Below are 25,126 nucleotides of genomic sequence, written 5' to 3' on the forward strand. Positions count from 1 at the left end.
TGCATTAAAGTAAAAATGAGATGATTTATGATTATATAAATTTAAATATAACACAAATCATATTTTAAAAAACCTATATCCCCATCCCCTTCAATGTTGCCATTAACATGCTTTTTTAGTATTTATATAATAGCGCTTTAACATGTTTTATTAAAAAGCCTTTACCCCCCCTTTTACAAAACCATAATGCATTTTTTAGCACCGGCCGTGGAGGTAACAGCTCTGATGCTCATACAATTCATATGAGCATCGGAACTGTTAATGCCATGGCCGGCGCTAAAAACCACGCTATGGCATTGAAAAGGAATGTCATGTATATTACCTTAAGTGCCATAAGGAACTGTTAGCATGATAGGAAAATCTAGGGGATGTATAAGAGCACTGGCCAAAACTGAAAGGTAATCATTGCAGCTCTCTGGGTTATGCCACATCCAGGTAAGTGGAACCAAAGTTTCAACCAACATGTTATGGCTTTCTTCGGGAAGTACTATGGATTGTTCAAAGAGAAGTACAGTAGTCATCTTTGTGGGGATACTTGAGGGGACACAAAGGTGCAGTCAACATCTCTCTTTTTTCAGTATTGCACATTAATGAGATAGATTACCATGTTTTACCTTCATTCAAAGTACTGTATCCCCCTTCATATTGATATCAGTGAAGCTGATGCCTTCATTTTCATCTGACGATAGGAAATAGAAGATTCCATGGCCTCTACTGATGCTTGACTTTAAGGAAAAGTAATGCTTCCTCACTATCTACCGACTGTTATATGTAGTCTGGATATTACATTTAGAAAAAGACCTTTTATTTTTTAAGACGCCTCAGCCCCACCACTCCACCGCAGAAAAGAATTTTTATCACGCGGGAAGCCTAGTGTGGTGCTTCATCATTGGCTGTCTATATTTGCAGTTGTTGATATTGCCTATCTCGTATTTTTATACTTTTAAATCTAATAATGTTGATCTAACATCTGTAATATTAGTACTAGTAGTAAAGGTAGTACTTATCTCAGCCAAACCAAGGGAGCCAGACCCGACATGTTTCGCACGGCAATCGTGCTGTATCAAGGGTCTCCCTGAAACATATAAAATGCATGCTATAATCAGTTAAAGAGACAGGGCTGAAATACATAGTCAAAAACCGCCCCCTCTCCTTTAATTATTAAGTAATTTTGAATAACTTACCGAGGTCGCCAACGTCATCCGACTCCAAAAGTTAGTAAGTCAGTGGTCTATGCAATAACTTGCCCATGTGATCTTGTATATATTGGCCGGACTAACCGTAAAATTAAAGCTCGTTTAAACGAGCATAAGTCGAGAATCAACAACCATGTTGCCCAAGCTCCTTTAGTTGAGCACTGGTCTAAATACAAACATTCGGTGGATCAGTTACGATGGAGAATTATATATATGAATAGTGATATGGAAGGGGGTGTGACAAAACTGAATGAAGAGGAGCAGAGATATATTTTTAAATTAGACACGGTAACACCTCGAGGATTGAATGCTATGATTGAGTGGGGTTCCCTGGTATGAATGGTTCTCGGGATCTGTCCAATGGACGGCAGGGGGAGGAGTTTGTATTCACAACTATTTAAACAGAGATCTGAGGACGCCGCCGCCATCTTTGACTTACTAACTTTTGGAGTCGGATGACGTTGGCGACCTCGGTAAGTTATTCAAAATTACTTAATAATTAAAGGAGAGGGGGCGGTTTTTGACTATGTATTTCAGCCCTGTCTCTTTAACTGATTATAGCATGCATTTTATATGTTTCAGGGAGACCCTTGATACAGCACGATTGCCGTGCGAAACATGTCGGGTCTGGCTCCCTTGGTTTGGCTGAGATAAGTACTACCTTTACTACTAGTACTAATATTACAGATGTTAGATCAACATTATTAGATTTAAAAGTATAAAAATACGAGATAGGCAATATCAACAACTGCAAATATAGACAGCCAATGATGAAGCACCACACTAGGCTTCCCGCGTGATAAAAATTCTTTTCTGCGGTGGAGTGGTGGGGCTGAGGCGTCTTAAAAAATAAAAGGTCTTTTTCTAAATGTAATATCCAGACTACATATAACAGTCGATATCACTGGTCATTTCTACAGGCTGGATTACTGTTAATGATTATTAGTGGCCATTATAATAGTTCCTCACTATCTACAGCATCTTCAAAGCCCATGAAGGACAATGCTGCTGATGCCAATGGACCTGGATTGGACTTATGGTAGCTAAATGCCCCTCCATATGTTTATCATCATTACAAAGAATGCTAGGTGTTATCTCAGGACAGGTATTACAAGTAGAGATAATGGGGCAGATTCTATAAACGGCATCCTGCTTGTAGGCAGCGGTAAGCATTCTACTACTGTCTAACCAGCCAATCGGGACACATGTTTTGGGTTTTTTTAATCTGTAAATTTATTTGAAGCCTACTCTGTTAGAGGGGTCTAGAATTTTGTTCTCCTTAAAAAAGACCTACTCTCGATTCTTGTAAGCTTGTTGAAACTAAGGGCACTAAGGCACATTAAGCACTCTAAACAAATTCACGTTGATTACCCAGTAGCAGGTGTGAAGTCAGTTTATGGGAACTTTTTCCAATCAATAGAAATTTCTCCTGCGTATGTCCTAGCATGCTGCACCGAAGTGCTAAGCTGGGTTAACCCACAAACATCATAGTGCTCACCTTGGAACTTATCAATTAATTTTTTATATATATATAGATTTTTTGTTTAGCAATAAATATAAACATAAGCTAAATATTACCCAAAGTGCCAAGCATTAAGAATTCAAAAAAATTAAATAATGTGAAATCATTTTCAAGAACAGTCCACTTTGGTCAAAAATGAAAATCAATAACAGTCATCAAGCTTAAAAATTCAACCACTGGGACTTATCTTGAAGGAGACCGCCTATGTACACCAGATAAAGGAGGTCCATTGAAGGGAGTGCCTCAACCATGAGGCAGGCTGCCTATACTGTAGGCGTCTGTTGCAGGCGGAGGGAGACACAACGGGACATATAAGCTTACCCAAAGCTTGGTGTGGTTTCACCGGAATGTGGCCTTGGGCGAGCTTAAGCAGCTCTAGGCATCTCACTAGGGCTGTGATAGACGCAAGGAAATTTTCCTGATGCGATCAGCTGAAAGTCAGGGACACCCCCCCCCCAAGACTGTCCATGGCAGGAGGGATGCTCAATCCTTTCTGCTGCCACACCCGAAACAATCCCCCAACTGTTTGCAGCAGTCAGGATGCCCAATCCCTCCTACTGCCACCCCTGAAACAACTCCCCACCTCAACCACGATAAGCAGGAGGGATGCCCACCCCCACAAACCCATGACCCCCAATCATCGATACCCCCCACCCTGGCACCCCCACAGATCTCCACCACCATGCTTTTTCTAGTACAGCTTGCTGGAGGGATGCCTACTTCCTCAAGTCAGAAGGCTGGAGGATGCACCAGGGAGGGGCCTGAGGCCCTGATTGGCCCAAGCGTCTAAGGCTCCTCCCATAGGATCTGGGGAGTACTGGGGTGAGAGGTATTGATGATAGGGGCTCATGAGTTTGGGGGGACCCGCTAGCAGGAGGGAGTGGGCATCCCTCCTGCCTATTGCGGTTGGGGTAGGGGCTTCCGGTATCTCATAGAATAACTTACAAATTATGCTTGCTCACTTTCAAATCATTACTCTTTAAAACTCCTGCATTTATTTTTAAATTATTAATTCCTTATTCCTCGAATATAATATTACGGTCAAACGAACAACATTTACTGACAATTCCTTCTCTCAAGATCATCAATACTAGACGACAATTTATTTTTTCCGTTACGGCCCCTCAAATCTGGAACTCTCTTCCAATCTATTTGAGAGAAGAACACAATCTTGATAAATTTAAGACTAATTTAAAAACATTTCTTTTCAAAGATGCTTTTGAGTGATAATTCTCAACCTTGGATTTATTAATTATGTTGATTTTGATTAATGAATTTTATATCCCCTACCTTGTGTTTTTTCCCTGACTATTCTTTTTATAATACTTTGTAGTTCAAATCCCTTTTTCCCTTTTATCTTGTTTGTGAAGTTTGTGTATAGTCTGGTTTGATTTTAAGTCTATGTTAAATATTGTATTACTCTTTAATATTGTAATTTTTAATGTTTTTTATTCATGTTCATCGCTTTGAAGTATGATTAAGCGATTAATCAAAAACGCTAATAAACTTGAAACTTGTTTCATGGGTGGCAGGAGGGATTGGGCATCCCTTCTGTCGCGGACAGTCGGAGGGTTGTTTGAGGAATGGTGGCAAGAAAAATTGGGCATCCCTCTGCTGTAGACAGTCTCGGATGGGTTCCCTGCCACAGCCACTCCCACTGAGCTGATTGAGGCAGGGAGATTCCCTTGCTACAATCAGCTGATGGCAACACAATTCTCTAACCAGCGCCTGTGACATGGGCGGTGGTTAGAGAATCAGAGTAGTTAGGCAGAGTTTGTGATTCTGTGTGCAATTTTCAGTCACCACTTAGGCTGCTGAAACCAACATCCTATATAGAATCTGCCTGATTGTGCCTATGCCCTGGAAACTGCATACATATAGAGTATCATGAATTTTGATGTCCAACACTGGATTTACTTTCTGAAGTTGTAAAGTTGATGGGTTTCTTTTGCTTTTGGAACACTAGTCAAAAAAAGATATATGCAATGAAATATAATACCTCAATGTTAACAAACTCATATAATGCCACTTTGGTGCACCAATACGAGTATGGAATGTAGTTGTAAAAACAAAGAAATCTTGAAATTTGAAGAAAAAATAGCTAAAAGGTTATCTATAGGAAAGGAAGCAGAATCATAATGGAATCTAGAAAAACTCTATTTTATACACTTAAAAAAAAATTATTTGAAAATCATGAAAATAATATGGGGCTCTGCAGAAAAAAAAGAAATGTTGGTGGCCCCATACAATGGCTTTGATGCAAAACATTCTATACATGCTTACTAGAGCATATCAGAAAGTTCTGCTATGACCTTGGGCTCCATTAGAGGATATTACATATTTGTGAGTACTCTATACCAGGGGTGTCCAAACTTTTGGCTTCCCTGGGCCACATTGGCCCAAAAAAATGTTTCTGGAGCCACGCAAATGCTGCAGTAAGACAGAGGAGGAGCTGGCAAGACGGTAAACATCCAGGGACAGCAGAGGAAAACACTGCATCGCCCTCAACCGGGGCCGCACAAAATACTTCACGGGTCGCATGCGGCCCTCGGGCCGCAGGTTAGACACCCCTGCTCTATACCCTGTTTATTGTTTTATTTCAAAGACTTCTACAGGTTTGCATTTCATGAACTAGAATTTGTATGTTATCATTCTTTACCCTAAGAGATAAAACTTCCTCAATATAGTCGGAAGCAAAAGTCTTCTTTATCAGAAGTGGATTGTCTTCATAGTAAAATTCTCGTAGTGGAAGATTCTCTATCTTTTTAAACAGAAAACAAACATAAAAGCATTAATGCTAAGAAATAAATGTTAAAAATCAAGTTTGTTGTTTTCATTTAATACTATTGTAATTATAATCAGTATTTCTGCACTGTATTATGAAACCAGGTTCCTCAGAATTTTACCCAATTACGGGCAAAGTTATCAATATGGGCTGCCATTAAGATGTGTTATTTTACCATTAACTCATGCTATTTTAGCATAAGTCCCATTTCATGCAATGAAACCTAGGGGTCCTTTTACTAAGATGTGCTAGCCATTTTAGCGTGCGCTTAATGCTAACACACATTATATTCTATGGATGCGTTGGCATTTAGTAAAAGACAGGGCTAGTTATTAATAGTTATTGAAGATTAGGTTTTTACCTGGAAAATCTTATTTCAGTTAATACACGTTAATACTCTAGGTGAATTACCACTGGTCACAAGCTGCTTGCATCTTTCAGCTTCTCCTTCACCAGTGGAGGATAGTACCCTATTCAGATTGTACCAAAACAATCAATTTCCACTATAACAGAAGAAAGCAGAAGGAGGCAGTACGGGGAACTTCCCTGAAATAGTACATTTCTCTTCTGCTCTGTAACGCATGAAAAATAACAATAGTTAGCAAGAACTAATAACAGTGTACCAAGTTTATTACTATTTGATATACCATTTAAAAACTGTCAAAGCGGTGAACATAACATTAAAAAGTATAAAAGTTCAAAGAATATAGTTAATACTTAAGACAAAGACAAGACAAACTGAAACATTAAGGAGAGAGAGGTAGAACTACAATTGTTTATAGGATAGAGGGTAAAAGGGATAACAATGGAGGAAGGAAACTATGCAACAAATCACCCTGCTGTATGCAACAATCACAAACATATAAGGAGCTCAGGTACCCAACAAACTTATGGCTTCATTAGTCATATATGATTACATGTACTTCCCAAACTGACTGAAGAAAAACTCCAATTCTGAATTACAGGTTTATCCAAGGCAGAAAGCAGGCACATTGAAACTGACAGGGTGGACAGTACAGACTCCTATGTGTATTAACAGAAGATTATCCAGGTAAGAACCTAATATTCTATTCTGTTACATAAACATGGGAATCTGTACTGTAGGTGACATACCAAAGCAGTGGCAGACGCCCAGGGTGAACCGATGAGACCTACCCACAAAACTGAGGACCCAAAAGTGGCATCCTCTCGAGTAGACCAAGTAGCTGCTCTACAGATCAGGTGACACTGCCCTGGTCTCCATCCAGGAAGCTGCCACACTTCTAGTCGAATGAGCTTTGAGAGAAATAGGTGGTGTTTGCCACAAGCAACATATGTTGATGAAATTGTCATATGAATCCATCCGACAACAGATGCCTTTAAAGCTAGTCTGCCTCATCTTGACAGACTAGTTAGAAGAAACAGCCGGAAAGATGAAAGTCATTTGTCTGTTCTAAATATTGGAGTAAAACTCTCCGTACATCCAGTCTCTGCAATGTCTTATCTTGCTTGGCCGAACCTATAGCCTGAGAGGTGGGCAGATGGACTTCTTGGTTGATGTGAAATGCTGAAACAACCTTCAGTAGAAAGGAAGGTATCATGTAGAGGACAATTCCTGCCTCCATGATCCTGAGGTATGTTTCTCTACATGAGAGTGCCTGCAATTCCAAGACCCTTCTCACTGAGACTACTGCCACCAGAAATATTACCTTTTACCATGAGATCCAGAAGAGACTCCTCTCCAGCACCATCCTGCTCTTAACTCAGAAACCTCTCTTTAAGCTGGCTATAACCATTCCCACTCAGCCTGGATAGGGAGATGGGTCTAGGCTCTGTAGTAAACTGTACAGGCTTCAAAGCTCTGCTTCTGGCTGGCTTCTGCCTTAAAGGCACATACTCATAATTAGGCAATAAGCTTCTGCTCTACCTATCTTTATCCAAGGGGTAGACATCTATGTCAGGGTACAAGGTACTAATCTGACCTGGCTTTTTGCAACAGGGCTTGACAATAAGACTTGTTTCTACTTGGGACAAACCCTGAGCTAGCTATGGGTTTGGCACAAGAACCACGTCCACCTTGCGGTCCTGCATATCTTTTAACATGCTTCCCTCACTAGGGAGGGAGGTACTGTTTGTCACTTGAGCCACTGTGGAACCTACCTTTGGCTGACTAAACAGCTGCTGAAATTCTGAAGCCATGTGACAGAATGCTATATATCTTTGTATTGGTTAAAATTAGAACATCGAATCCTTTATAAATTACTGGTCATGGTGCATCTTTGTATACACAATAAGGCTCCGAAACATTTGATGGATAGCATTCTGCCATATGAACCACAGCGTATATTGTGCTTGGTGACTCACGATGACCTACATATTCCGACAGTGAAACAGCCTCGGCTAGCCGTGTCTAGAGCTAGCATATTTTCATGTGTGGGTCCTCACGAGTGGAATAAACTTCCGGGATATTTATGACAGCAATCTAGTTTGAGTAGTTTTAAGAAAATGTTGAAGAAACATCTCTTCTATAAGATGAAATGTGGAACTTGATTTATAGTTTTTTGATGTGAGGTGCTGGTAGCCTCTTTGTAATTTTAGGAGGCTTTACATTATTATTATTATGTTATATTGATGTTTGATTTGTTGTATTGTATGTGATTCTGTTTGTGTGTGTACTTTACTGTGACCCGCCTTGGGAAAGGCGAGGTATAAATAAAGAAATACAAATACAAAGCTTAGCCATAGTCTTGGCTACCCTTACAAAGCCTTCCAGAGACTTCTATTGCTCAGTGACTATCAAAATGATATCTTGGTGTGCAGGAAAAAAGGTAGTTTGAGCATCTGTACCGCTCATGACCATGAACTGAAAGGTCGACGGTTGTTGCAGTTCCAGCTTCAATTCTCTGAGCACATCTATAATAACATTAGGCATGTTAGCTGGCTTAACAAGTCGCTGCACCAAAGGATCATCTCCCTATTGCTTCCTGATCTTCAGTTCTGAGCAAGGGACATTGACGCCTTCTTGAAAGCTCAAGGTTTGAAAAATAATTAAAAACATGCAAAATGACACCAGCGCAAGGTTTTAAAAATTATAATTAAGATTTATTGAGTTATTGTTTCTATTTTTCCATTATGAGATTCAAAAGAATAAAGCATAATTGCTTGCATTAACAGTTGCGCTAATGGGAGATCGTTATAGTTACCAAATGCTGGCCTTCTGATAACGAGCTCAGCTTAATATCTCAAGTCACTCTATTATATACTTTTGGCTCAGTGACATCATCAGTTTGACAACCAATAAAAATCAACAAGAGGTGTTTCAAATTAGACAAAGACAAAAGTTTCAGAAAAGTACATTTGTTTGCTTATAGTCGTTTCTGAATATAAATCATAATTTTCACAAAAGTATATTAAGAGAAATTATTTGTTAAAAAGATGCTGAAATGTTCTCAGCCCTATGAACCATGCTGAAAATTAGTCAGCCTTAGAGGAAAAGAGGACTCTCCCTAAACTGACAGGTTCAAATTACATAGCCATTACACAGAAGCCTTCCTAGAAAAGGAGGAGGAGGGGCTGGTCTCCCCCTCTCTTCACTAGAAACTGTTACTCATTTCCAGATGTTTTAGGATTTCTTTAGGTTGCAAAGATAAATAACATGCTTTCCCAAAACCCATTCTTTTGTTCAATACACAGTCATACAATCACACCAGGGGCCCCCATTCGTTCATAACTTGATTCATTCATTCATAATTTTTATTCATAACTATATTTAATTCCTGTTTTATCTTAGTTTGGGACACGTTATCTTCCTAACCAGTCTAAAGCACATGTGGTATTAATTAACACCACGATGCTGGGAGCGGGAAAACAACAAAGAAAAACAGAGAGGACAAAGAAGACAGAAACTAGTCACTGGCACAAAATGGTGTCCAAAGACAGAGCAGATATAGCAAAACAAAGAACCCAAAATGGATTCCATGTATCCTTTATGATTTCTTCCATGATCTAGCCTAACAGCAAAGTACACAAAAAGAACATCATTCTTTCCCTTATATTAATCTGTAGTGTGTTTTTCTGGCTTTAGCTACATTTATATTTAGATTTTTATCACCAGTTTGTCGTACGCTTCTTTTGGGCATGGCCTTAACTAACACATATATTTGTATCTAACTAGAATTACCCAGAATCATACGAATAATAGGCACTTTTGTAGAAAAACTCCACAAAATTACTGCACTATCATATTCTGATATCCATTCCATTACCGTCCCATAAACATCACCCCCTACTGGCCACGAGCCACTACTCCTCAGTTCTGAAAGGGAATTTGAGTCCTCCAGGCATGAAATTTCACTCTGGGACAGTAAAGACATGGAGTCCGATCTCCAATCCTCCCAGTCTTGGTCTGCCTGGTCACTCAAGATAGATGTCGGGTTCCTTAGTGACCGGGAGGTCTCTTGAGTGGAATCTCTCCCTAGTCCAAGGATGGCACACTTGCAGGCAGCGTAGAGCATCCCAGACCTGTCAAATAGGCTTTCCACAGGATTATTAATGAAATCTGGGGTAAGCCCATGAACAAGAGGCCCCATGGACCTCTGCAAGACCTCAGACTGGCTTTTCTTGGGCTCCACCACTTCTATGCACTTGCACTTTGCGGACTTGCTATTTGGAGGCTCCAGGAGGGATTTCTTTGCTACCACCTGGACTCTCTACAGTTCCCCAGTCCTAGAGTACTCAGAGGAGGCTAAGCCTGAGGCTCCCACCCTCCCTCATGTACCCTGCTGCATACAGTAAGCAGATTTATTTATTTAATTTATTTATTTAGCTCGTCCTCCCAAAGAAGCCCAGAACGGGTTACAAGAGTATATTCATAGTACGGTTAGGACATACTTAGGTGAGAAATACAGATTCTACAGTATAGATAAAGGGGTTAGATTACAGTATAGACATAACATGCAGACATAAAATACTGACTTAGTGGGCATAGGGTGGATTTAAATTCACTTTCAGTGTAGATATCACTTGGAGGTAAGATAGCTTTCTTAGTAAGTGGCATGATATAGGGGCAGAACAGCCTGAGGAGTCCATCCTAATCGATTTTGACCCAAATTGAAGCAGATGGAGGCTTTAGGAAAAAAAAGATCACTTAAAATTTAAGATAGCCACTGCTAGCAAATTCACAACAAAAACAGCCGGTGGGGTTCTCCTGAAGTTTAAAAACTCAGGAAAAGGGGTTTTGGAGGTGGAGGATCTTAACTCTGGTCCCAGGAAAACTCTCTAAAATCAAGATTTTGCCCTCCCCCCCCCCCGATTTTCCCCATAGGGAACAATGGGCTATACTCACTGTGCTGTGCTAGTGCCTGCCTTGTCAGCTTTCCTGCGGCCTGACTGATGGGAGAAGATTTTCTGTCTTAAATCCTTTCCAGATTGGATCCAAAATTGGAGAATTTTGGGCTGCCAGTTGGACTGGACTTGTCTAAGACCTCAAGCCCCACAGATCCTCACACCATGACAGAGGGAGTGAAAAACGCAGCCGGCTCCCTAAAGCCCAAAGGGACTCACATAGAGGCCCCATAGCTTGTGCTCAAGTGTGCTATCTCCCAGGGGAATGGTCCTCAAGCTTTCAAACTGTATTAAGCAGGTTGGCTCAACAGGTACACCTTGGGATTGTCCTGCAAGCAGCAGATTTTCCTTGCAGAATCTGCATGCTCTCCTAGGTAGGACTGCCTCAAATTGGAGACCTCTAAGCACCAAAGCCTCCCGAAACAAATAAAAAAAATATCCAGAAATAATAAAAACCGAACAGCAGATCAGAAGATACCTTTTAGGTTCGCTTGCAAAAGGAAAAACAGATTAGGGCACTATACTCCACTGTTGATAGAGAGAAGTTGAAAGATGTGATTGACATCCTTCTGCAACAGTTTGCAACCAGAGGATATTCACCTACAGTACAGACTTCTATGTTTATGTAATAGAATAACTAAAATAACACATCTGAACAACTGCCCACATTAATAACTTTCCCCTTAAGGTGTAACATTCATTATATTCTGATTTTGTTATCTTACTATTAACTGTCTAGGACCCTGGAAATATGCTGGTGGTGCAGCAAAATGTTACATGACATTACAGTCTGCATATGTGTGTTATCTGCAGCTATATTGTACCTATAGATTTTACATGACTTTTCAAATGGGGATAAAGCTAAAATAATGTGGTAACATCTAATCAGACTCATCTGATGCATTAAATTGATAGGTGCAGCATATTTCAAGCATTTCTTTACTCCTTCACATAGTGATTTATTATTGATAGTGTATTTTATTCGTTTCATCTCTGTGTCAGAACAGATGAAATATGACTTAAAACCAACAATGGAATAAACTGTCATGTGAGCAGTCTGTGACAAAAAGCTACAAATATAAAAGAAGCTCCCTGTAATGCAAACCAAATATACTACTATCAAGACTCTGTAAGATAAAAGGTTTCCTTATACACATCATAAAATCATTGACTTTGCTGATTTATTATTCATCTGATATTAAACTGGCAGAAGCAAGCACTTTTTTAACATCATTACCTGCCGAATTTAACTCAGATATTCAATACTGGGACATACCAGGGCACTGAAACTTCAGGATCAGCCACAGATCTGGAAGTTATACAGCTGCCAGCCAGCTGAGATGATTACTGGGCAAAAAGAGGACTGCTCTTTGTGTGGTCCTATCTGCCCAGTTAAGTAGGTAGGCAGACAGGCACCAGAACTGAATATGGCTGTTGTTCACATATCTGCCATCCAGACTCCATTCCCATAACATCCTGGCACTTACGAGACAGTGCTTCAGTGGTCAGAGGTGATATTCAGTGACATTTTACAGTTACATGACACTGAATAACCCTTCCCAGCTCAATAATTAGGGTTTAAGAAAGAGACAGTCTCTCCTGCCCATTTAACCCCTTTGAATATCTATCCATATAATTATAAACTGGGTGTTCAAAAGAAAGCAAAATAATTAATGCTTCCTATTCATGTCCTTCTGCTCTGAAAGGTATAATAGAGGTTATAAATACTCAAAATGCATATAACCATTCAGCCACTAGATTTAGGGCCTCTTTTACAAAGCCATGGTAGTGGTTCTCCTATGGGAAATGCACCAAAACCCATAAGAATTGAATGGGTTTCAGTGCATTTGCCGCAGGAGAATTACTGCACCAGCTTTGTAAAAGGGGCCCTTGTGCTAACATGCATTACTGAGCTCTATCTATTAGAGGCCACAATGGTATTAATGGTATTAGTTGTGCTAATGCAGTAACATACAGTACATCAGTAAATCTAGACTGCTGTAAATTGGTAAAATCTACTCAAGGTATAGCGGGTTATAAATAAATTTTTATTATTATTAAATGCAGAACTATTCAAAGACTTTAAAATATTTCAACAGCTGATATTTCAAATGTCATTTATAATGCAAACTGATTCATTTCTTTTCTGGCAGGACACCATATACTAACTTAAATCATCCAATAAAGTGAATGATGTATACTATTTTTTTATTTATTTATAGTACAGTATTTACAAAATCAACTAAGCACTCTTCAACAAAACAATCCATTCTACATCACAGGAAGATGAGAAAACAAATTAGGAAATTAAACAATCAAACTAATCAAGACTATAAATCACATTAACCCTGGATTATACTAAAGGCAATGCTACTTCTTTCGTATCATGATGACAAATAAGCTTCCCTACCTAAAAACAATCCTTCCAATTGATCTGGTTCAATGAAGATATATGTAACATCAGACAATCAAACTTCTACTACTACTATCCATTCAGTCATATCTGACCCTTGGATATTCTGTAGGCAAGTCCTCACCTTGCTTCTCTGTTTTCCACGGCTTCTTTCAATAGCTTGATGTTCATTCCTGTGTCATTCTTGATGGTTTCCAGCCAATGGGCCTTTGGTCTCCCCTTTTACCACTGACTATTCTGAGTAGCACCTTCTTTTCTAGTGAATTCACCCTCATCACTTGTCCAAAATAGGTCAGTTTCTGACTAGTAATCTTGCCTTCCAGGAACAACTCTGGGTTTATATGATCAAGACATCTTTGTTGGTGATCCTAGCTGTCCATAGGATTTGTAGAAATCTTCTCCAGCACCACAGCTTGAAGGTGCCGATTTTTCTTCTATCTGCTTTCGTGCATGTCCATGTCTCACAGCCATATGTTGCAATTGGGAACACAATGACAGTGATCAGTCTTTGTTTGATGGTGACTAAGCACTTCCATGCTCACCATAGCTGCACACCCTAGTGCTAATCAATGCTTGATCTCTGCTGTCGAACCACCACTGTGATCAATGAGGGACCCAAGGCAAATGAAGCTGTCAACCACTTATTCATTGTTGATCTTTAAGTAGACTTTCTTGTTGGTGGTAGTCATGATTTTGGTCTTCTTGATGTTTAGGTAATGTCCCATCTTCTCACTTTTTTCAGCTTTAGGATCAACTTCTTGAGGTTCTTCTCACTCTCTGCCAGCAGGGTAGTATCATTGCAGCAGATTCTATAAACGGATGTCCTGACTGTAGACAATGGTAGGCATCCTACCACCATCTGGCAGCCAATCAGGACACATGCTATATTTTTAAAAACCCGAAGCATCTACACTACAGACATTTGTCGTGGGTGTCAGGTGATGCTTAAGGATACTTAAGCTCGCCCAAGGCTGGGCATGGGCGTGGTTTCGCCTGGAAATGGCCTTAGGTGAGCTTAAACAGCCTAGAGCCGCAACAGATGCCTAAAATGTAGGCTAGTAAAATGCTGATCTACATTTCAAAACCTAAAAGTAGATGTGGCTGGCTCAGCTGATCACGGCAAGTGACTCTCCAATCAGCTGAGCTGGTAGGCCTCCTTGAAGCCGCAGCTTCGGGGAGTCTTGCTGGCTCAGTTCATCGGGGGAAAGTACCCCTGCCACAATCAGCAGAATGGAATCTAAGCCAATCAGGGCCTTAGGCCCCTCCCCAGTGCATCCCAGGATAAACCAGGAAGGGAAAGGCCTGCCATTTTGCAGAGGGGGGACCTGCCGGCTGGAGGGAGTAAGCATCCCTCTGGCTGGCCTTTCTTTATTAAAAGGTATAGGCAGTGGGGGGGTGTCAGAGTGGTCTTAGGGATGGGGGTCTAGAGGTTTAGTGGGGTATGGGGGGGTCTAGAGGTTTGGGGGTGTTGCCAGTTGGGAAGAGTGGTGGGGGTTCTTGGTGGTGGTGGCAGGATGGAGTGGGCATTCCTCCTGCTGGGCTACTTTCCAGGAGGTAGCGGGGATTTGGGGGGGTGGTGACAGGAGGGAATGGACATCCCTCCTGCTGTTTTCAGGGGTTCTTTCGGGGGGTCCCCTGCCACAGCTGCTCATGGCAGGGGTATTTTCCCCCCGATCACCTGAACCAGCAGGACTCTGACTCAGCTGATTGGGGATTCCTTGCCACGATTGGCTGATAGCAAGGGATCCCTCAATCAGGCAGGTGCGATTCTGTAACCAGTACCGGTGACATGGGTGCTGGTTACAGAATCGGGTGGTAAGGCATCTGTTTTTACAGACAGATGTGTTTCTGTAAAGGACGCCAGTGTGCAATTCTCAGCTGCTTCTTAGGTGGCTGCTGAGACTAGCGTCCTACAAAGAATCTGCCCTTTTCTGTTCTTTATTAATTGGTCATACATTTAGACTACAGTGATTTCATAGGATACCACTGATTTCACCATTTTCATGAAATATGTGACAGTAAAACACAGAAGCAAATATGATCATACATAACTGAAGTCACAAACCAAAAGTCAATTATTAACTCGTTGAGCTTTCATATTTAAGTTTTCTCTAGATATACATTCATAATATTGAATAAAAAATTTCCAAATTAGCATAATACAATGGATATACTTACTGCTGTTGGAAAAGTTTGAATTTGATTTCCTGCTACATCTAAAATACTTAAATTTTTCAGTTTGCAAAGTTTCTGTATGAAATTAAAAGACATCATTAGTATAAGAAAGTTTCTACCAATGCATATTTTTGAAAGTTAAAAACTAACACTCTTTGCTTCAGAACAACAAACCATATTCTTAGGGGTCGATATTCAAAATGATTTAACCAGCGAAAAATGGCTGCTGACCAGTTGAATTGCCTTGTAGTTAACTACATCTCGTAGTTAAACTACCTGTCCGTAGTTAATCCAAAAAGTTAAATTATTCAAAAATAGTTGGTAGTTACCCAGTAGTTAAACTACATTTTAAGTAATTACTAAGGGCCTAATTCTAATAACGGCTCTGTAAGTTAGGCAGCAGTAGGTGCCCTCTGCCACCTAACTTAATTGTTTTAATTGGTTCAATCGGTGCAGTAATTGACTGTGCCAATTAAAAACTAATTAAAACACCATTTTAAAAAATGGTGATGCAGTTGTCCCAAATAAGGAGGCATCTTTCAGCGCCTATAGCCACTGTAGGCGTGGTTAGTGCCAGTAGTGGCCTTAGGCACCATTAGGCACGATTCTCATGAAAGGTAGGTGCTGGAAATATAGGCCTTTAAAATCCTGGCCTACATTTCTGGTGCCTGCCTTTTACATAGCCATGATTCTCCACATAGAGCCATTATGTGACAGATATACTGTACAATTGGCACTGCTTTTGTAGGCAGCCACTAGTTACGGCGCAGTTTGGAGAATCTGGCCCTAAATAGTTTAACTACATTTTAAGTAAATAACAAAGTCTTAGTTGTGTTTTTAAGTTCTTCTGCACTACTTGCTTACTGACTTACTAACACCCCAGCTGGTGCAATTCTTTTGTGATATAATATCTTTAGTTCTGGAGCAAATGATGGGATAAAATGAGAAACTGCATTGGACACATCTCTTTGTGTTATGGCAGAGGTGTCAAACTCAAATCACATAAGGGGCCAAAATCTAAAATGCACGCTAAGTCGTGGGCCAGATTTTTTATTAAGATACTTGCCCCCTCCTTTGCTGACGCGCAGTGTGGGTCCCAGCACCGGTGACAGCTCTGATGCTCATAGGACTTCTGTGAGCGTCGGATCAATCGCCGGTGCCATAATCCACACTGCACGCCAGCAAAGGAGGGGGTTAGTCTTAGTAGAAGTATAGGAATGCAACCTCTCCAACCCCACGCCAGCTACAAAATAAATAAAAAAGACTTTTCCTCTCTTTTAGGTCCTAGTTCACGCTTGCTGTCTAATACCAGCTCTGGCAGGATACATATTTCAAATCTGACATATTGTAATCACAAAATAGAAAACAAAATTATTTTTTTCTACCTTTTGTTGTCTGGTCATTTTGCTTTTGGTCCCAGTTTCTCTTTCTGATTTTGTCTGTCTTCCAGTGTCTGCTGTCCATTTTTTTCTCCTCTTCTCTCTTGCTCCAGTCCCTGTCTCCAACATATCAATTTTTTTCCTTTTAACTTTTCTCTTTTCTACCTCTGTCCAGTCAAATCTTGCCCTCTTTCTCATCCTTCTACTTTTTCAATTTTCAGCTACCTATCAATTTTCCATCTTCTCTTATTCTGTAGCTCTCCCATTTCCCATCTCACTCCTTTCCCAGCCTCCTAATTCCTTCTATCTCTCCTCCTCTCTCCTCTTGGTCCAACATTTTGCTCCGTCTCTTTTCTGTTGTTCTTCTTCCCTCCCCCCTTGATGCTGAACAATGAGATGGAAGAAATTTAAAAAATGCTGCATCTCTCTCTCCCTTCCACCCCCAGGCCTATCATTTCTCCGTCCCCTTCCATCTCTAGATTCAACTTCTCTCCCTTTCTCTTCCCAACTGCCCCATCCCATCTCTCCCCCTGTCTGCCTGCCTCCCTCCCCCCAGATCCACCATTTCTCCCTTTCTCTTCCCAACGATTCTCCCTTCAAGTATCTTTTTCCCTCTTTCTCCACAATACCCCAAGTCCAACCTCTCTCCCTTCATCTCGCTCTCTTCACAGCCCATCGTGCCTTTCCCTCCGGCGCCGGTCTGATGTTGCTGCCGGGCCGGGGAATCTGCCAGCCTTGGTGATTCAGGAGTGCTGTGCGTGGCTCCTCCTCCTGCTTTTTGCCTGTCACGGTCTGTCTCCAATGATGCATAACTTCCTGTTTCCGTCCGGGTGGACCGCAGTGGACGGAGGGCAGGAGGGGGAGCCACGAACAGCACTGCCGAGTCACTGCCGAGGCCAGTGGACTTTCTGGCGTCATGGCGTCATCGTCAGACTGGCACGGAGGGGAGGACACGCTGGGCTCAGAAGGGGAAGATCAGGATTGTTGCCATGGGCCACATAAAAAAGCCAGGCAGGTCGGATTAGCCCCTTGGGCCTTGTTTGACACATGTGTGTTATGGCATAGCTAGTGTTTGCTGTTGATTTAGGAGTCAGTTACTGTTTAAATAAACCAGAATAATAGTAGTGAGATAATTTTATGAGAAATCAAGATTGAAAAGTGATAAACTGGATGAGAAAAATTTTGCAGCAAACTATAAATTCTATATTCACGTAAGACCGTGATCTGTAGTTTGTGGTTGTTTAAAGAAGCATGATGATAAGGAACTGCAGAAAGTATTAAGAGAAACTGCAAGATATATTAAGATGCCATGGGATTGGTGGAAAGGGGTCGTTAGAGTCATGACAGGGAACTCTCGTGCCCATCCCTTGATGGCATCAAATGATTAATAGAGTAAGGTTTCCTCTAAATGGTATGATTTCCATGGGAAAACTGTTACAATCTGAGTGCCAGGAAAGAGATGGGAGTAGTCATGACCAGTTAATGTGTCGGCGGTAGACCACACACGGTAGAAATGAGAGAGAGACATTTATGCTTAGGTGCCAATTTGATTTGAGGAGGTACTGTGGCCCAAATTATGTAACCAGCTCCTAACATTAGGCACCTATTTCAGGGACGCCAACTAGATAAGCGCCTATCTAAATTGAATAACAAGCTCAAGCTTTTTAATCAGCACTGATTGAAACATAGGCGCCTATCAAGAAAGCGTGATTCTGTGACAAGGCGCCTCTAAAAATTTAGGCGGCCTTCAAAAAAATAGACGCTATGCATGTTAGGCATGGGCGTGACTATGTGTTAGGCGCCTTCTTACAGAATCATGGCTCTTAAGCATGCTTAAGCGCTCGCATGGGTGCCTAACTTTTAGTTGTGTCTAGAGCTGGCCTATTTAATGGGCACCTCCAAAATAGGTGCCGCTCAGCATGATCCACTAAACAGCACCCAATTTTACTTGAATCACGCTGAACAGTGCCTATATTGGCGCCTAACTTTTGGACACTTCTTATAGAATTTGCCCTTGTGTGTTTAAACAAAAAAAAAAACCCAAGGTTTGTATTGAGCTTAGTGAAATCAGTGCATAGTCTACCCACAGTTTATTAGTCTTATCTGGGTCAGTCTTCAGATTCAAAGAGCAAAACCAGACAAATACAGCATTAAATACCTCTTTCATAAAGGAGTATATTGAGGTTAGATCATGCCATAGAAATAAGAGAATTAATATTGTCTGCATAGGAGAAATATTTAATTCCAAAAGGTTTCCAGATGTTTACCATATCTTTAAGATAAAAAATAAAAATAGGGGATAATTGAGAACTTTGCGGTACCCTATAGTACATGTACCATGGACATGAGAGGGTATGCTGTCAATTTACCTGCATGGACCTGTCTTGAAGGAATTCTGTGAATCATCAACTTCCAACTCTTCTATCTCTAAGCTCTACTGCCTTTCCTCTTCCTTTGCTTCTTACCAATCTTACACTATTCTTATCCACTTGTTTTACACTTGACTATGGGAACACCTGCATTTCTTTTTTTTTTTTTTTTTTTAATGTTTATTAGAAATTTTTTATATAAGAACATCAAGCAGAGATACAATACAAACACGGAGAAAACTTCTCAAGATAAATACCCAAGGCAGTCTCTGCCTACCACCACCTCTAAGTAAGCACAAGATAACAGCATACAGAGTAAAACCTGATGTGCCCCTCCTGACATTGCAACTAATAATCAAAATAAAACCATTATATAAAACACCACCCCCAACCCCCCTCTCAAGCCTCACAAATCAAACCCCAACCCCCAACCTCCCCTCCCTATACACAGGTTTGCCCCATAGGATGAACCCTCTGTGGTTTCTGCAGAGGACCCACCAAATATTCCCAGCCCCCCTACACCTGCATTTCTTTGAGGCATTCTAGTTAGTATAGACCCAGTTGCTAATTGATTCTACCATCAAAGTCTGACAGATAACCTAGATATCTGTGTTCCCAACAGGATTTTTAATAAGTCAAACTAACCTCTTTGCCATCAATTTTGGTAGTTTCAGCACTCATTGTTGAATCAGGTGAGCATAGTGCTATGAAACAAATAGCATAATGATAATGTCTGTTCTATTCTGGCTGATTCAGTCTGATAGCTTGTACCCTATTTCCCCGAAAATAAGCCCTAGCATGATTTTTAAAGATGCTCCTAATATAAGCTCTACCTTAAAAATAAGCCCTCGTAAAGAATGACCCCCGAAGCCTCTCTCTCCCCCGAATGTCCCCCTACACTCCCCGATTCCATCCCTGACACTAGTGCTGCCCAATTCACCACTCGTCAATTCAGCAACCCCCATCCCTGCTGCTTTAGGAGGCATCAGAGTAGAGGTATGTCAGTCTCATGGTGAGAGAATCGGTGGGGTTCTGCTGCACAAGGGGTTGGATGAGAGGGAAGGAATGATGATGTACATGGGGGAAGGAAAGAGGAAGAATTGGGGTAGAGGACAGGAAGGGAGAGATAGGTGATTGTTGTACATGAAAAAATACACCCTCCAGGGATTCAAGACAAAGTTAGACAAGTTCCTGCTGAACTGGAACATACACAGGTAGGGCTGGTCTCAGTTGGGGCACTGGTCTTTGACCTAGGAGCCACCGCGGGAGCGGAATGCTAGGCATGATGGACCACTGGTCTGACCCAGCAGTGGCAATTCTTATGTTCTTATGCATCTAGTACATTTTTTGGACCCAAAATTAATATGACACTGTCTTATTTTCGGGGAAACATGGTATATAATTCTAGTGCAATATGGTGTCCACAACCGCACTATCATACTGCCAGAAAGTTTAGGACAGATAGATGATGTTTTAATTGCAAGGTTTTCACTTACTTCTGGCAGCTCTGACAGCTGGTTTCTTGACAAATAGAGTATGCAAAGGTTGGTCATATATCCAATTTCTTTAGGCAAATCCACCAGCTGATTCTTAGTCAAATGAAGCTCAAATAAGTTTTTCATGAGACCAAATTCTTTAGGAATACATTTTAACTGATTATTGTTTAAAGATAGGTGCTGAAGACTTGTTAACCTGAGATAGTTAAACAAGCAAATCAGTATAAATTTCTGCAAAATTCTGATCAAGTTCCATCATACTGTTACATAAAGCTAATTGCAGTCATATTAGAGAAAACTTAGTTAAGATCTTTTCTCATTTCACTATGAAGTTAAACCAATGATAAAAACAAAAAACTGTGGATGCTGAGGTTCTGAAAATGATTTATTATATGTCCTTTCACAATAAAATCTTAAAAACATAAAAATCCAACCAGTTGGACTATTACATATGTATTTTTATGTTTTTATTGTGAAAGGACGTATAATAAATCATTTTCAGATCCTCAGCATCCACAGTTTTTTGTTTTTATCGTTGGATTGATTCTACTGTGGATTTTTGGGTCTTCTTTTCTCTTTTACTATGAAGTTAAAGAAATCTCTTGAACTGGATCTATAGGCCTAGGTTCTATAACGTCTGCCTAAAGGGGGAACAGAATGAAGTTCAAAGGGGACAGATTCAGGAATAACTTAATGGAATACTTCATCAAGGTAGAAGTGGTGGGGGACAAAGACTATATCTGAATTCATAAAAGCTTTGTATAAGTACATATATCTCTAATGGAAACAAAGGTATAGAGAATGATATGGATGGCCAGATAAGACAGGTCACATAGGGCTCCTTTTACTAAGGTGCGCTAGTGGTTTTAGCGTGCACTTAGCGCACGCTACAATACTGCATGCGCTAAATGTAAATACCTCCATAGAGCTTGTGTTAGTATTTTTCGTTTAGCATGTGCTAATCTTTAATGCGCACTAAAAATGTTAGCACACCTTAGTAAAAGGAGCCCAAAGTCTTTATATGCTTTCTTTTTTATCCCTTTCTATATTTCTTTTTCTGCCTTCTATTTAATAAAAACATATAAGCACCTTGGACACAATTTTGTAAATATGAGTTAGCACCAAAATTTGGGTGCCAAAAACAATTCACACTAAGCATTATTTTATAAATAGCATCTCAAAGTTGGGCACCCAATTTGGGGCAAAAGGCTTTATACCAATTGAACCCTGGTATAAATCCTTGTGCCTAAATTAGGCACGCATCCCCCAAATTCTGCAACACTGTGCATATATACTAGAATTGCCCCTGACCTATCCATGCCCTTCCCACGGCCATGCCCCCTTTTCAGATCTGTGTGCAAAAATGTATGTGCGCATAGGATAGGAACTATAAAGATGTGCATGTAAATTCCAATTGTTGTCAATTAGCACCAATAATTGATTGTCAGCACCCAATTATCAGTGCTAATTGTCTTGTTAAGCAATTAAATTGTGCATGCAATTTTGAGTGCTTTATATAAAATTAGGAGTTTTATGTGTCTTTATAAAATACTAGCACAAGTATTGCAGAGATAGCACCTAGATTGCAGGTGCTGATATTTAAACCTGCTCTTGTGCAGGCTCAAATCTTATTACAAAAAGTAAAGCTTCATCCAGATTGTTCTCTTGAGCAAGCCAACTGTACAAATACAAGGTCAGACTGCACTGCATATACACAGACACAGAGAAAATGACAGCAGATATGGCCTATCCAGTTTGCCCATCCATTACAACTGATTCATGCAGTACAACCCCCAGAGAAATAGAAACAAATGCATTTCTTCCCGAACAGTGCAAAATATAGACAGCAGATGTAATTTCTTAAAACTGATACACAATTCAATCACTAAATTGAAAATAAAATCATTTCCCCCTACCTTTATTACCTGGTGATTTTGGTTTTCAAACCATCTTTCCCGATCTCTGGCTGCACGTCCTTCTGTCTGTGCTCTAAACTGTGTATACAGGGCCACCTTATCCATTTGCTGGTTTTTCCTCCTTCACTTTCTGCCTTACATCCATCTTTAGCATTAACTTTTAACATTCAACTTTCTTCCATTTTTCTGCTTTTTTCTAAAAATCTATTTTTCCATGCCTCTCCTTCCCATCTATCCATGTGTACCATCTCCTCCCTCTTTCTTCTCCCCTACTCCCATCTATCCATAAGAAGCATTTCTTCTTATCTCCATCGCTGTGCACCATCTCCTCCCTCTGACTCCCCTTCCCCTCCATCCCTATGCACTATCTCAGCCCTCTCCCATGGTCAGACATCTCTGTCTTCTCCCTTCCCCCCTCATATGGTCTGGCATCTTTCTCCTCTCCTTCCCATAGCCTGGAATCTCTCTCCTCTCCCATAGCCTGGAATCTCTCTCCCCTCCATAATCTGGCATCTCTCTCTCTCCTTCCCTCCCTCTTCCCGAGGTCTAACATCTCTCTTCTCTCTATCTCTCTCTCCCCTCCTTCCCTTCCATTCTGTCGTCTGGCATCTCTCTCTCTCTCCTTCCCATTCCAGTGGTCTGACATCTCTCCTCCCTCCCAGTGTAACATTTCTCCCTCTTTTCTCCACCACTATTATGTCCAACAATTCTCCTTCTTTCTTTCCCCATATACATTCTCTCTTTCCCTCTCACACCACACACCATGTCCAACAATTCTCCGTTCTTTTTCCCTCCCCCACTGGCAGCATTTCTTTCTCTCCCTTCTCACTACTCTACCTGTGCAGCCTCTCTCTTTTCCTACCTCCCCCCCCAGCCCGTGCATTTGTCCTTCCCAATTCTCTCCCAATATGTGTAGTATCTGTCTTTTCCAACCCCCTGAGCATCTGCCTCTCCCTGCCAAGCTCTGCACTTAGCTCCCTCCCTCCCCCATCAGACTCTGCACCCATCCCCCTCCCCTCCCAGACTCTGCACCCAGCCACTGCCACTCCCTCCCAGACTCTGCACCAAGCCACCCCCTGTCAGATTTTGCTCCCCTCCCCTGTCAGACTCTGCACTCAGCCACCCCCTGTCAGACTCTGCACCCAGCCACTCCCCTGTCAGACTCTTCACCCAGCCACCCCCGGTCAGACTCTGCACCCAGCTACCCCCCCCCCCCCGTCAGATTTTGTACCCAGCCACCCCCCTGTAAACTCTGCACCCAGCCACCCCCCCTGTTAGATTCTGCACCCAGCCACCCCCTCTGTTTGACTCTGCTCCCAGCCCCCTTCCCTCTCACGCGCGCTCTGCACTCTGCTCCTTCATCCTACCTCCTCTAGCCTGGTGGTTCAGAGGTGCAGTGGGCAGGAGCCCGCTGCTAACACGGTCAGTTGCGGCTGGTTTCTTCAGCTGTTGAGCAGCAATGAGCTGGAGCGCGTTTTGGCGCTCCTGCTCGGCGCTCAGCGGCTTCTGACTGGCTCCCATGAATTCTCACGATTCATGAGAATTTGCAGGAGCCAGTCAAAGAAGCCACTGAGCACCGAGCAAGAGCGTCAAAGCACACTCCCGCTCATTGCCACTCAGCAGAAGAAACCAGACGTGACCGATCAGATTAGCAGCGGGCTCTTGCCCGATGTACCTTTGGACCACCAGAGATAAAAGTGAGTAAGTGGCAATTTGGGGGGAGGTCATGGCCTCTATGGTCCCCCCCTCCCCGTTCTGACGCCTATGTGTAGTTATACCTGGCTATAATCTATTCAGGAGGGATAGAATCGGTAAAAAAGGCAGAGTAAGAATAATATTAAAGTGACAGAATTGTGAGACGTATGGGGTAAAGAAGAAGCACTGTGGGTTAATCTGGAAAGAGGGAATGGAAAATGTATTTACATTGGTGTGATATATAGGCCTCCTTCACAGTCAGAATAAATGGGCAAAGATTGAATTGACGATATTCATAAGATAGCTAGGAAAAGGAAAGTACTACTGGTAGGTGATTTTAATATGCTGGACATTGATTGGACCGTCCTAGTTGCAGGATTGTCTAGAAGCAAGGAGATCTTGGATTCATTACAGCAAGAATTATTCCAGCAATTAGTAATGGAACCAATGTGGGATAGAACTATTTTGGACTTGGTGCTGAAAAACGGGGGAAGTGTTCCTGAGGTTAAGGTACGTGATCATTTAGCATCTATGATCAATTGGTAAGGTTCAATATCAAAATGCAGGATGAGAGGACTTACTCAAGACTGAAGGTTCTAGACTTCAAAAGAACTAACTTTGTCAAGATGGGGGAATATCTCAAGGAAGAGTTAGTTGACTGGGAACATCTGAACGAAGTAGAAAAGCAGTGAGCAAAACTGAAAGAAGCTATTTTAAGGCAACAAATCTTTATGTTAGGAAAGTACATAAAAGGAAAAGGAAAAGAAAGCCGCTTTGATTCTCAAATGTAGTCACTGAAAAGGTGAGAGAAAAAAAGGTTAGCCTTCATAAATTACAAGACATCACTGAAAGAGGAAG

The 25,126-nt window shown here is 41.3% G+C and overlaps 1 protein-coding gene and 1 long non-coding RNA gene across 2 annotated transcripts in view; one reads left to right on the forward strand and one right to left on the reverse strand.

Moving 5' to 3' along the window:
• The window catches only part of LOC117355179, an 88,795-nt gene that overhangs the window by 26,696 nt on the left and 36,973 nt on the right, over window positions 1–25,126 (forward strand). The gene's annotated exons all lie outside the window — the stretch shown is intronic.
• LRRC69 (leucine rich repeat containing 69) overlaps window positions 1–25,126 on the reverse strand; it is a 91,848-nt gene that overhangs the window by 18,052 nt on the left and 48,670 nt on the right. Inside the window, exons 4-6 of the mRNA XM_033933335.1 lie at window positions 20,658–20,853; window positions 15,417–15,488; window positions 5,378–5,479 (exon numbers count right to left, since the gene is read on the reverse strand). Coding sequence (XP_033789226.1) covers window positions 5,378–5,479; window positions 15,417–15,488; window positions 20,658–20,853 — 370 coding nt within the window. The remainder of the gene's footprint in view (window positions 1–5,377; window positions 5,480–15,416; window positions 15,489–20,657; window positions 20,854–25,126) is intronic.

This window comes from Geotrypetes seraphini, chromosome 2 (genome assembly GCF_902459505.1).
Source record: "Geotrypetes seraphini chromosome 2, aGeoSer1.1, whole genome shotgun sequence".
In the NCBI taxonomy this organism is placed as follows: domain Eukaryota; kingdom Metazoa; phylum Chordata; class Amphibia; order Gymnophiona; family Dermophiidae; genus Geotrypetes; species Geotrypetes seraphini.